Consider the following 13630-nt stretch of genomic DNA (forward strand, 5'->3'; position numbering starts at 1 on the left):
TCAAACTTAACAAGGTGAGCTATGTTATAAGAGAGATATATGAACATCTCCCTGCTTACTGATGATCACATAACATCCCTGTGATATCCTATAGCAGTTGCTTACTTTCTAATATTACCTTTCCGTGTATTTAATGTGTGTTCAGCTATCTTTAATGTGATTCAATAGCTGGAAATAAGGAAAGCCAGCATCATGTGATCAGCCAGCTTTCCACAGACCGCAGTCTGAGAATCATTGCTCTAAAGGCTTAACTTGACTATATTTCCTTCAGCTACATAAAAGTTTTCTGTGAAAGCAAAATAAAAATAGCCACCATATTTTGCAAATACAGTATGCATCTGCACATCTATCTATCCTTAATCCACTTTCCTGTGGCATGTAGCAAGTTTCCAAGAAAATACAAGCTTTCATCTTAAAAAAAATAATAATAAAATGGTTTCTAGATTGTATGATTGTAATATTACCCTCTTAAATTGAACTGTGTGTGAACTGATCAACATTATGTTCTTGAAATTGCGGAAATGCTGGTGGGGTGTGAACATGGTTATGTGGGATGAGAAAGAGGAGGGGTAAGATTGTTTGGCTAAGAACTTGTGGAAGACAGAAAATATAAGGGAAGTTGCAGAGTGCATGGAGAGGATGTAAAGACAAATAAACACTGAAAGCACTGTAGGGAAGAATGAATTTTAATTGAATCAGGGAAGAAAGTGGAAGTGGAAGCCAGGAAGGGCAAGAAGGGTATGAAAACCCCAAGGAAAAACAGCAACATTTTAAACTTTTGAACAGAAAAATTGTAATGTTGCAACTAAATACAGTATATAGTAAATAGACAAAACTATTGTATTTATTTAAATTGCAGGTCTTTCTCACCCTGGTTGGCAGGTTTAATCCTCAGGCTAGTAGGTGTCTTGTAAACTTTTTAAAATTCTGTATGTATTTATAATATAGTTTGGCCCTTTGTAATGTCTTTGAGTTACAGAGAATGAGCAGTCTGAACCTGTTTTGAGAATATTATGTGAAGTTGCAGAATTCAGTGGGATAAGAGACTATGTGGGCATAGTTAAAAAAACAAATTACAGGCCTTTGGTGTATTTTCTAATTCCTAACAAGTTGGCTCATGTTTCTTCTTGCATATAGGCACATATCTCTGTCCAGTGTAGGACTTTACAATTTCTGTTTGGGGGAAAAAGGTTAGTAAAGAGTTGAGAAACAGTGGGCATTGAAAAAGATCATCTTTTTCCTCTTCCATCTATAAATAATAACTAGGTTTGAGAGGGTGAGATATACTAGTTCTAAAATCTTGAAGGACATCATGACCACCAGAAAGAGTTCAATTCACTGACTATAGATGATATTTTCTTTTCTGCATAAAACAGTTTTAAACGGAGAACATGTTTTGATAAACTTCTTCTTATTTATCCAGCACACGTAAGATAGCTTTATTTAAATAATTTTAAAACGCTTTGAAATGAAGTATTTCTAATGAATTTGAATTTCCATCCAACTAGAGCTTGATATAAATCACAAGTAAAAATTTATCATTATCTCGTAAGCAAGAAATGCATCATTCACCTTTTCTAGCATAATACAATATGTAAAAATTAAGAGTTTATACATGTAAATAAATTATTTAATTGCTTAATGTGTGTAGATATGGTGTAGTTTCCTTGTACCAAAATAAACACTAAATTTAGGCCTGGGCACACTGCAGGGGTGATATAACGTAGCTGAAGTTGACATACTTAGATCTACTCACTGTGGTGTCCTTCACTGCAGTGAGTCAACTGCTGATGCTCCCCCCGTTGTCTCTGCCTGCACCTCTTGCTCCGGAGTGATGGGAGAGTGCTTGGCGGTTGATTTATTGTGTCTAATCTGGATCCAGCGGGTAGTATAGTATCGTGATCCAGTGGATAGTATAAACAAGTCCTTGGGCACTGGTTCTGGTCCATGGACCAGTCATTGAGAAACACCGAACTGATCTCAAGACTTTACATTTCATGGCAAGTTCTAATAGAAATAGTGGAGGTAGCTAATGTGGAGTGGAACGAATTAGCTTTTGAGTGCAGTTCATCAGTTTGGTAATGGTAAATCCTGCTGCTGGTATCTTGTCTGCTCTCCCTGTCATGTCTCATCAAGTATGTCTAATTGCCTGTCTCCTTACGACTGTGAGCTCCACAGGGGGACTAGCTTTTCTGAATGTTTGGGAAGTGCATCACTAAAAATATCTTTGGGTACATCTATTCACATACCCTTAGTTAAGCTATGTCTTACATCTGCAATTTTGCAGCGCTTGGTTGTTACAGCTGTGTTAGTACAGCTGTATAGGGCCAGCGCTGCAGAGTGGCCACACTTACAGCAACCAGCGCTGCAAGTGATGTTTAGATGGACCACGCTGCAGCGCTGTGGGAGTGGTGCATTGTGGGCGGCTATCCCACAGAGCACCTCGTCCATATCGGCGCTGTGGCTTGTGGGAAGGGGAAGGAAGTGTGATTGTCTTTCCGCTTCCTGTTCCTGTTCCAACGCCCATGCGGTGCTTTGTTACACATGCGGAGCAGTGTGGCAGCATTGTGACTGTACAGCGCTTTTTCTGCGAATTTTTTTTTAAAAATGGATCCTCAGCAACTGACGACCTTATTGAGAATGTTGCCAGCACATTGCGCTTGGCAGTGGAGCTATTCCTTCACCTGCAAAAAGTGAGTGATAGTGAGAGTGACAGTGAGGAGTCAGACGATGATATTGAATTGCACTCACTGTGAACACAGTACATTGCTTGTGGCAGTAACAGAGATGTGCTCAGCTCCCTGGACCGGCGTGTTTGGGCTCAGGAAACCAGCACTCAGTGGTGGGATCAAATCGTCCTGCAATCCTGGGATGACGAGCAGTGGCTGCAGAACTTTCGGATGAGAAAAGCCACTTCATGGCACTGTGTGCTGAGCTCGCCCCTACCCTGCGGCACAGGGACACGAGATTTAGAGCTGCCCTGCCTGTGGAGAAATGGGGGCTATTGCAATCTGGAAGCTGGCAACTCCAGACTGCTTCAGATTGGTGGCGACCCAGTTTGGAGTGGGGAAGTCTACCGTTGGAATGGTGCTGATGCAAGTTTGCAGGGCCATTATCGCATCCTGCTAAGAAGAACCGTGTGTCTTGGGACGTGCAGGACACTTGTAGATGCTTTGCGGAAATGGGGTTCCCCTAACTGTGGAGGGGCAATAGATGGGACTCATATTCCTATTCTGTCACCACCCCACCTGCATCAGAGTGTGTTAATCGCAAGGGTTATTTCTCCGTGGTTCTGCAAGCGTTTGTGGATCACCGTGGGCGTTTCACTGACATTTACTCAGGATGGCCTGGAAAGGTGCACGATGCACGCATATTTCGGAACAGTGCCCTGTTCAGGAGGCTGAGGGCCGGGACTTTTTTCCCAGACCGCAAGATCACAGTAGGGGACGTGGAAATGCCCACTGTGATCCTTGGAGACCCCGCTACCCCTTAATGCCATGGCTCATGAAACCAATACAGGGAAGCTTGACAGGAGCAAGGACCGGTTCAACTACAGCTGAGCCGGTGCAGAATGACTGTGGAGTGTGCTTTTGGCCATTTTGAAAGCTCGCTGGAGGTGTCTTATGGGAAGCTAGATTTGATGGAAAGCAGCATCACCGCTGTTATATCTGCATGCTGCACCCTCCATAATATTTGTGAAGGGAAGGGTGAAAGATTCAGTGAGGAATGGACCTCCGAGGTTAGACGCCTGGAGAATGAGTTTGCTCAGCCAGAGAGCAGGGCTAAGAGGGAGGCCCAGGAAAGGGCTTCAAGGATTAGGGATGCTTTAAGGAGCAATTTGATGCTGAGAGCCAGCAGTAATGTTTGATGCATTTGATGTGCTTTGCTCTACCTCATTGTGATTATTTACCACTTCCAGCAGCAATAAAACATAGTGAAAGAAATAGAAAAAAAAAAACTTTGTTCAACATACAGTACAAAACATGCAAGGGGGTAGGGATGGTTGACAGAACATTTACAGGTTTTACTATGTCCTATTTTGATCAATATTCACTGTCTGTTGCACTTCAGCATTACTATGCTGCAGAATGATGGGGGTGGAGTGAACAGGGTAAGCATTATAGTTATCAGGGCTAGTAGGTGATCTTATAGGTGTTGGGGGCAGCTGGGGATAATAAGGAACTGGCTGCTGGAGAAAGTTGTTTTGTGAATATACAGGGTGACAAGGAAGAGGGCTTTGGGAAGGCTGTGGGTTAGCGCGGTACATATTTGTCTGCATGGCTACAAGAGACTCGAAAGACTCAGTTTGGCGAGACAGGAGGCTTATCATCTGCTTTGTGTTTTTTTGGCAGACAATTCCTTTCTCCTGCTTTCTGTTTGCCTACACAATTCCTTTCTCCTGCTTTCTGTTTGCCTCCATTCATGTACAGTCTTTCGCCACTCCTGTACACTGCTTCTCCATTCCTCTGTCTTCCTACTTCCCTGTTGTAGTGGCTCAGAACAGACTTGATCAATTCCTCTTTGATTTCCTAGGATTGCGTCTCAAGTTCTGCAACCTACGTGAGGGCGGTGATACAGCTGCAGTAGTCAAGGTCCCTAGAAAACAGAGAGATAGAAACATGTAATACACAGAGGCATCATTGTTTATTATCAAATTTTGAAGGACTTTTGAGACTTTAGGTAGCATCCTTCTCACATACCTCACGTAACACAGAGAGGGCAAGCAAGCTAAGTCATGGCGAGCAATGGGGTGAGTGTTTTTAGCAAAATTACCCATTGGGAGTGGGAATTGACCACTGGGTCGCTGGGTTTTATCAGCAGTGGGTACAGGGGGTAGCTGGTGTCCTGAAGAAGGGACAGTAGTGAACAGGAAGGTGGTGAGCTAGGTGCTTGGGGGGTTGGGGTTTTTTTTGGTCTGCTTTCAACCTGTCCTGATACTGAGGGCGGGGGGGTGGAAACGCGGTGCTGGATGCCTGCACACTGCGTGGCTGCCTCTGTGCTGGGAGGGTGGCTGGGGAATACGGCAGCACACCGCGGGGCTGGATGCCTGCTTGGGGGGGGGGGGGGGAACACCAGAGCAAACCACGGGGAAGGATACCTGCTTGGAGAGGGGGTTCGGGGAACACCAGAGCACACCGCGGGGAAGGATACCTGCTTGGAGGGGGGGTGGGGAACACGGCAGCACACCGCGGGGCTGGATGCCTGCTTGGAGGGGGGGTGGGGAACACGGCAGCACACCGCGGGGCTGGATGCCTGCTTGGAGGGGGGGTGGGGAACACCAGAGCAAACCATGGGGAAGGATACCTGCTTGGAGAGGGGGTTTGGGGGACACCAGAGCAACCACGGGGCTGGATGCCTGCTTGGAGTGGGGGTGGGGAACACGGCAGCACACCGCGGGGCTGGATGCCTGCTTGGAGGGGGGGTGGGGAACACTGCAGCACACCGCGGGGCTGGATGCCTGCTTGGAGAGGGGGGTTCGGGGGACACCAGAGCAAACCGCGGGGAAGGATAGATCAAATCAATGGGCTATTCCACGTTTAGGCATGCATGCAGGCAGCCATAACCAAAATCCTTCTCTCCCAAAACATTGAAATCTACTTACCACGAGCACGATCCTCCGCTTCCTCCTCACCGTCAGCTTCCAGCTCCTGCGACTGGCTAGCCTCCTCCGGGCTGGAGAAGAGATCCTGGCTGCATGTGTCCTGGGACTCTGGGGTGTCTCCCTCCACGCCAGTAGCCTCACTGTCTCCGTCCTCTACACCATCCCCCACTTCTCCCTGCTCTGAACTCTCCATCGTGCTCCTAGGATTCGCGGTGGGGTCACACCCAAGTATGGCATCTAGCTCCTTGTAAAACCTGCAGGTTGTGGGGGCAGCTCCTGAGCGGCGATTTCCCTCACGGGCTTTGCAGTACGCACTCCTCTGCTCCTTAATTTTTACTCTGCACTGCAAGGCGTCCCGTTCATGGCCCTTCTCATCAAGGACTGTGATATCTGACCATACGTATCATAATTTCTCCTTCTGGAGCGCAGCTGTGTTTGCACAGCCTCTTCTCCCCACACACTAATGAGGTCCTGCAGCTCTGCATTGGTCCATGCTGGGGCTCGTTTGGTGCTTGGAGGCATGGTTGCTGAAGTGATTGATAGATTATTGCACTCCACACCTGGCTGAGCAAACAGGAAGGGGATTTTTAAATTTCCTGGGCCATTTAAAGGAGGGGTCAGGTGAGCACAGGGCAGTGGAGTTTGCTTGATTACCAGAGAGGCTTCCTCAGGTATGCTGGGATACCTGCTTATTCCACAGAGGTCAACAAAAATGCTGGTGAGTGTCTACACCTGATGACCAGCGCTGGATCCTCTACACCTGAGGTTCGACCGGGTGTACCGCCAGCGCTGCAAACAGGGAGTTGCAGCGCTGGTAATGCCCTGCAGGTGTGTACACCTCCTAAGTTGCAGCGCTGTAACCCCCTCACCAGCGCTGCAACTTTGTGGTGTAGACAAGGCCTAAATCTCCATGCTGATAACTTCCAGTTATATTTCCTAAAGTTGCCTCCATGAAGCCACACTGTAGAAGTCACATGCTTAGCTGTGACTGAGCAGTAACAGTGAGTTTTTTGTTTTGAGCTATAGTTGAGAGGATCCTGGAACTTCCTCGATAGCTACAATGTATAAACTGAGGAATGATACTTCACCTCTCTAAATCTCTCTGTTCCCCTGTTTTTCCTGCCAAAGTAGTCGTGGAAACCAGCCTCTCCTTTTCAGTCATGTTAGTTTTGCATAGGGAAGTTGTAAGTAGTATGTTAAGTAATTGTACATTGAGTATTGTGCTTGCTTTAATTTAGTTTAATTTAGTAGATTTCACTTGTTTGGTTGAATTTTTGCTGGTTTTGAATTGCCTTGGACCTTGCCTAAGATGTTGTCTTGCTATTTTCCCTTCTTTGGATTTGTATAAGTACCTTTTCATGCTTCAGAGAAGGGCACTTGCATGAGCTGTGATGCCTGCAAGGTCTTCTCCAAAAGGAACCATAAGGACGGTCTCCAGGATGTGCTCCTGGCAAGAGGTTTTAGTAAGTGACCATCTCCTTACAGATGTCTTATTGGTAAGAATAGTGAGGAAAGATTAGCATCCACAGTGCTTAAGCCTAATACAAAATGCTTGGCTGAGAATGTGGTTGCTCTCTTTTAAAGGTACCCTGTAAGGAACCATTGAAATATGTTTTACCACTGATGGAGCCAAGGTTGATTGCAGTAGGTAAGGGAGGTAGAGGAACAGGAAGAAGCACTGGGATACATGAAGGAAAGAAATTGTTTTGGATTCTTCTTGCGGTAGTCGCAGAGGCTCCAAGCAAGATATAAGGCACATTGTATGAGTCCCTATACAAACACACAGACAGTGCTGCAATTGAAATAACTGAACAATTCATCTTCTCTTCAGTTTTTGCTGTATTTCTGAGAAACAGTACCCTGTCTTTGTCACTGCTTTCAGGCGGATTTCAGAGGCTCAGTGTATTTTTTTAAACATTCTATTCTATTTTTAGCTGAACTTGGTGAAAATCTCACCTAGTCTCTGTTGCAGAAAACACTAATGAACTTTGCTAGTAAAATTAGCATGTATAATGACTGCATAGCTATTATAAACTTTTTTGAAATAAACATTCTATTTTTTGTAGATTTCAATATATTTAAGTGTTTTTTAAATATAATGCAACAATGGGAATATTTTCATCATCACACTGTTAGAGGTATACTGAAATGCTTGGTGAATTTTAGGATGTTTCCAAAAGATACTTTTGTCTGATGCTGGTACTTCATGACTATTGCTTCTAGAACATGCTGTGGTTAGAATAGGAATCTGGGGAGTCAGGACTCCTGGGTTCTGTTTTCCGCCTTTGCCACTGGCTTGCTGTGTGGTTTGGAGCTCATTTCACTTCTCTGCCTCTGTATTTTTTTTTTTTTCGTCAAGTAAGTATAATACTTTCTCATAGGATTATTTTGAAAAAAAATCTGAATAACAGAAACCACCAGTGTGATGACACAGTGGAGTAAGACATTTAGTGATAGTATATTACCGGATTACAAGCTTGGCAGGTGAAGGCATTAAGCTGCACCAGCCTAACCAAATGCAAACTTTGATATTGTTTTTCCTATTTCAATGTATTATATTATAGTTGCAAATGGATGTTGTGTTGACTTCTTGCACTAAATTATGTGCACTGGGTTAACCATTTGACAGAGGTGGCCATGCTTGTGTGATGGGCAAAAAGACCAGGCGTGTGTGTGTGTTATGATCCTTATATTCACTTTAGTAAAATTTATAAAGCACTTCAGGAATACTCTGGATTCATAATAGCTATAGACATAAGATAATTCTCATGAGCAAAATAGAGCAGTTCTTGTAAAGTCTGATTTTTTTTTTAAGGGAAACTGAAAATATTTATAACCAAAAAGGATCTTAGAATGATGTCTTTTTAAACAAATTGAACATTAATTGCCAGATTAAGAGTTGATAGTGGAAAATGATAGTTGGAAAATAATGGTACAAAATCCACTTGCTAGATCAGTGGTCCTCAAACTTTTTACCTCCTGCACCCCCACGCCACTGTTGGGAGCAGGGGAAGCCAGGGCTGCAGCTGCGGGTGTGGGCCAGGATCTGGGCTGGAACAAAGCTGAGCGCAGAGCGGGGCTGGGTGGTACCCTCTACCCCTCATGGGGACTGGCCCAGGCCCTTCTGCGCTCCCCCCGAATGTTCCTCCATGCCCCCCTAAGGGGGTCTGCTCCATTGTTTGGGGACACGACTGTGCTAGACTGATCAAGTACTGTTTCTCTGTGTGCATATGTAATATGTTATCTGTTCTAGAACTGGCCCATCTTCTAAAATGGTGCGCATTTCAAAAGGTATGCAGTATGAAAGTCAGTTTGTTTTATTGTGTAATAAAACTGCTTCTGACTGTGACAGTTTTTTATTGGTTATTCCGTTTGATACTTACAAAGACATGTAAAGACAATGAAATAAGACAAATGTCAACTTAAGCCCAACAAAGTTTTGTCTGTTTTTTTCATTTAGGTTTAGACTATTCATAAAATTAGTAACACAGCTTAGATACTGGGGCCATATAAATACTTGTGAGGGTGGATAGCATTTCTGTAGTTGATATAGATTAGATTAATCTAGACTACATCTTTAATTGCACTGACTGTAATAGGGAGTTAACCACAGATGATAGAAGGCTAGAATATTCCCTCTTAATTCCACTTATGCCACTGAGATTCCCACATTATTTAGGACACCATGGCATGGTGGTACCAGGATGTTTTTGCCATTCATTAATGTATTTCTGAGGAAGGTAATGATTAAATCTATTAGAATGTTGTCAAGTAGTTTAGATCAAATGTTTGGCATGCCTTTCCTAGCTGCTGGTGAGAGGATTTGTTTTGTTTAGAAAATATCTCATAGACTTTAAGGCCAGATGAGACCATCATGGTCATGTAGTCTAATCTCCTGCATATTGCAGTCCATGGAACCTCACCTACCCACTCCTTTACTAGGCACGTAACCTCTGGTTAAGATACTGATGTCCTCAATTCTTGATTTAAAGTCTTCAAGTTACAGAGAGTTCACCATTTACTCTAGTTCAGACCAGCACGTGACTTGTGCCCCATGCTGCTGAGGAAGGTGAAAACTACCTAGGGCTCTGCAGTCTGACCTGGGGGAAGATTCCATCTCAGCCCCAAATATGGCAATCATTTAGACCCTGAGCATGTGGCAAGACCCACCTGCCAGCCACCTGGGAAAGCACTATCTGTAGTAACTCAGATCCCTCCCCCTCTAGTGTCCCATCTCTGGCCCTTTGAGGTACTTGTTTATAGCAGTCAGAGATGGGCCATATGCCATTGTAGGTAATCTCATCATACCCATCCCCTCCATAAATGTGTCAAGCTCAGTCTTGCAGCCAGTTAGGATATTTACCCCATTACTCCCCTTGGAAGGCTGATCCAGAACTTCACTCTGATGGTTAGAGACTTGTAGATGGCCAATTTATATCCATTGTTTTTATGCCAACCTTGACCCTTAACTTAAATAACTCTTGTCCCTCCCTGGTGTTAATCCCTCTGATATATTTATAGAGAGCAATCATATCTCCCCTTGCCTTCATTTTGTTATCTGAACAAGCCAGGCTCTTTTCCTAAGGTGGGTTCTCCATTCGTCTGATCATCCTGGTAGCCCTTATCTGAACCTGTTCCAGTCTGAGTTCATTTTTCTTAAACATGGGAGACCAGAATTGCACACAGTATCCGGATAAGATCTCATCAGTGCCTTGTCTAATGGTAATACCATCTCCCTATCTCTACTGGAAATATCTTGCTTGATGCATTTTAGGATTGCATAGGATTTTTTCACAGCCATGTCACATTAGCAGCTCAGTCACCCTGTGATCGGCTGATATGTCCTGAACTTTCTTCTCCTTGGTTGCTTCCAACTGATATGTCCCCAGTTTATAGCAAGAATTCTTGTCAGTCCCTAAGGCATGATCTTGCATTTGGAACTATTAAATTTTATCCCATTTGTATTACTCTAGTTTTTCAAGGTCATCCAAATCTTTTTGTATGATATTCGGTCCTCCTCCATATTGGCAATACCTCTCAATTTTGTGTCATCTGCAGATATTGTTAGCACACTCCCACTTTTTTGTGCCAAGGTAATTTAATGAAAATGTTGAATAAGATTGGTCCCTAAACTGATCCTTGTGGAACTCCAGTAGTAACTTCCTTTCAGCCTGACAATTGACCTTTCAGTATGACCTGTTATAGCCTCCCGTTTTAACTCTTTCCTTACTCACCTTTTGATTCTTATAATAATCCCATATCTACATGTTTTGATTAATAACAAATTAGAGGGAAAAACTGTAGCCATTGGGGGTGGTGGGGTTTTTTGAGAGGGAGAGCGAAGTGATACTGTATTATATTTGTGTTCTTGCTTTCTCTCTCCTGCTTCTGCAACAGCAGTTCATTAACCAGTCTATTCCCAGAACTGTGCTAATGTCAGAGTTTGTTTCAAAATTGTTAATTTTAATTGCCTGAGAAACTGTGGTAAAATAGAAAATAACAAAAATTGTAGGGATAGAGCTCTTACTTTCAGATTTCTTAGAGGAGGGGAAAATTTTTTTTAAAATGCTTGTGCTATTTTCTTAAGAAATACAAACTTCAGAATTTTAAGCAGTGTTTAAGTAGTGCAAGTACATACGTAGCTGCTAATGGAGCCTTTTGATTTGTCATAAGATTAGTTAAGCTTGATGACATGTCTTTCACTCCTTTCTTACTAGCAAAGCTTCATCTTAAATACCAGGCTGCCATTGCTATCAGGTTAATTCTTCTGCTAAGGTTTTATTTTCTATGGTTCTATAAAGGGCAAAGATCTTCATTTCAGTGTGTCAATCGTGCTACGTTTGGGTCTGCTGCATAGTGGAGAGACCTTTCTACAGCAACCCTACTGTTTAGCCAGATTGCTTGCAAGAAGTACTGTTCCCCACCCCCATGATCTCACTGCAGAAAAGGAATACTGCCAAGAAGTGAGGGTGTGGGTGGGGGCAGGAAGAGTTATAGGAATATCAATGCCAGGCATTTTCTTTGTAATCCCTATTGGTTTTGATAAATCAAGCTGGGAGAAACCTTAGTTCTTTACATAATTATATATTTATTTCTTGTAATACAAATGTTTGATAGCAAACCTCCATGTTTTAGTAACTGTACTTGAAATGCTTATGCTTTTTAAAGGACTGTGTTAGAGAATGGGGAGAGGGGAACAGAGGGGGGATTTTGTTTTAATTATAGCTGCTTTTTGACAGTGAATGGAAAGACAGCCAGGCTTTCTGCTAAAGCCATATGAGGCCCCCTTCCCTGCAGGGGCTGTCTGGGCAATAGAAAAGGAGAAGTACTAGGTGGCTGCTCAGTGGGTCTAATCTACAAGTGTCCGTACTCCCTTGTAAACTTCACTGTAAAACTGAGGCTATAGATTTTACTATCTCAAACATAAAAACAGCGTGTTCTGAAAGATAAGGCGGATAGTAACTGTTGGCCTCTTGGCTGTGCCTTGCACTATCAGGAGCATTTAATTTTTTATTTTTGAGGAAAGAAAAAATGCTGTAAAAACTACATCGTTACTTGAAATATATATTGGACTTCAGTTGACATTTTGACCAGTGGCAGAAGGACCAGGATTTAAATTTTCTTAGTCTTGCTCTTACAAGTACAGAATGAAGGCCACAGCAAGCCAAAAATGAGCATAGGACTGTAGATGAAAGATTGCACTTCAGCTGAGTGGACCAGTAACTAATATAGCACAGAAATAATGTTGAGAAATTGTTTACCATTGCTTTCTCTACAGACCAGGGGAGTTAACACACAAATACTCGGTTCTGGGAAGATATCAGAGGCTTCTCAGTGCTGCTGTTTAGGATGGGGAAGAGACATGTACTAATTCATTTCTGAATCCTTTGTTCAGGGACACCAATTTTGAAGTAAAATATTCCCTTCAGAGCTTTGCACAAATTTGTACATTTTAAAACCATGTGAAGGTGAGGCAAGAGAAAGGACAATCTCCATTGAGGCACCTGCATCTTTCACAAAAAAAACCCCACTTTTCACCTGCACTTCTGGTTCTTGTTACACTACCAAATTAAATTAATGTAATACAGGGTTTGAAGCTTATCCTCCTACTATAATGACTAGAAACATAATTGTTTAAAAACTGAATTCTGTAGAAATTGATGGCTTAGTCTTCTGCACTTGCTTGGCAAAGCTTTCCACTCAGAGGTGGATTTTTCAAGTTTCAATCTTGTCTGTGGCATTGCTATCCTTCCTCCCAAGTATTTCTTAATGATTTACAGAAAAATGTTACTTTACAGTAGGTGTGATTTATTTACTTATTTTTACTGGTTACCAAGCAGGCTGTAAAACGTTAAAGTTGTCTTTATTTCTCTGTTTATATGCAGTCTTGGATCATACTATCCAGTTTACTTGAGACCTTTGAACTCCATGCTTATACTGGGGAGTACAGCTTTTTAGATGTATGAATTTCCCTGTGTACATCCTGTTTGCTTTCGAAGAACACAACAATGTCACAACTTCACTTTGATCTAGGTTTTTGTCTGGTAAGAACTGATTAGTGGCAATATCCTGTTTAAAACAGTCAAAAATGATGCCCCTGTAGAGCATGTTTCCTCCTCCTGTGAGGTTATTTCCTCTTTCTTTCAAGTATATGTTCAAACTGTGCTAGATTAGGAGAGTGATAGGATTTTACTTCTCACTGAGGGTTGTCCAGTTGTTCCATTACTAAGGATATTCTGAGTTGCATTAAAGAGTGAAGCTAACTAAGTGCTGTAAAATTGTTATTCACATCTAAAAGGTCAGCATTAGGAGTCTGGCGTTAATTAGGGCACTGCCTTGTTCTGCACCATCAAACTGTTTTTTTTAAAAAGCTTTAGTACTGTGATTTATTAGCAGATAAAGTGAGGAAATTCAAATAAAAAGCTTCAACTGCAAACTGACTACAAGTGAGTATGCTCTGTTGATATTCCAGGGGGTCTGCCTCAGGTTTTGTTTTGGAGATGGCACTACAAATTGAAATTAGTAGCT

At 42.8% G+C, this 13630-nt stretch overlaps 1 protein-coding gene across 2 annotated transcripts in view; it reads left to right on the top strand.

Annotated features, from left to right (window-relative positions):
* LOC115650852 (diphosphoinositol polyphosphate phosphohydrolase 1-like) overlaps positions 1–13630 on the top strand; it is a 32287-nt gene that overhangs the window by 5115 nt on the left and 13542 nt on the right. The window contains exon 2 of one of the 2 annotated variants that reach the window (XM_030561343.1): positions 12988–13146. The exons of the other annotated variant lie outside the window; for it this stretch is intronic. Coding sequence (XP_030417203.1) covers positions 13111–13146 — 36 coding nt within the window. The 5' untranslated portion in view covers positions 12988–13110. The remainder of the gene's footprint in view (positions 1–12987; positions 13147–13630) is intronic. 2 annotated transcript variants of the gene reach the window in all.

This window comes from Gopherus evgoodei, chromosome 4 (genome assembly GCF_007399415.2).
Source record: "Gopherus evgoodei ecotype Sinaloan lineage chromosome 4, rGopEvg1_v1.p, whole genome shotgun sequence".
Lineage (NCBI taxonomy): Eukaryota > Metazoa > Chordata > Testudines > Testudinidae > Gopherus > Gopherus evgoodei.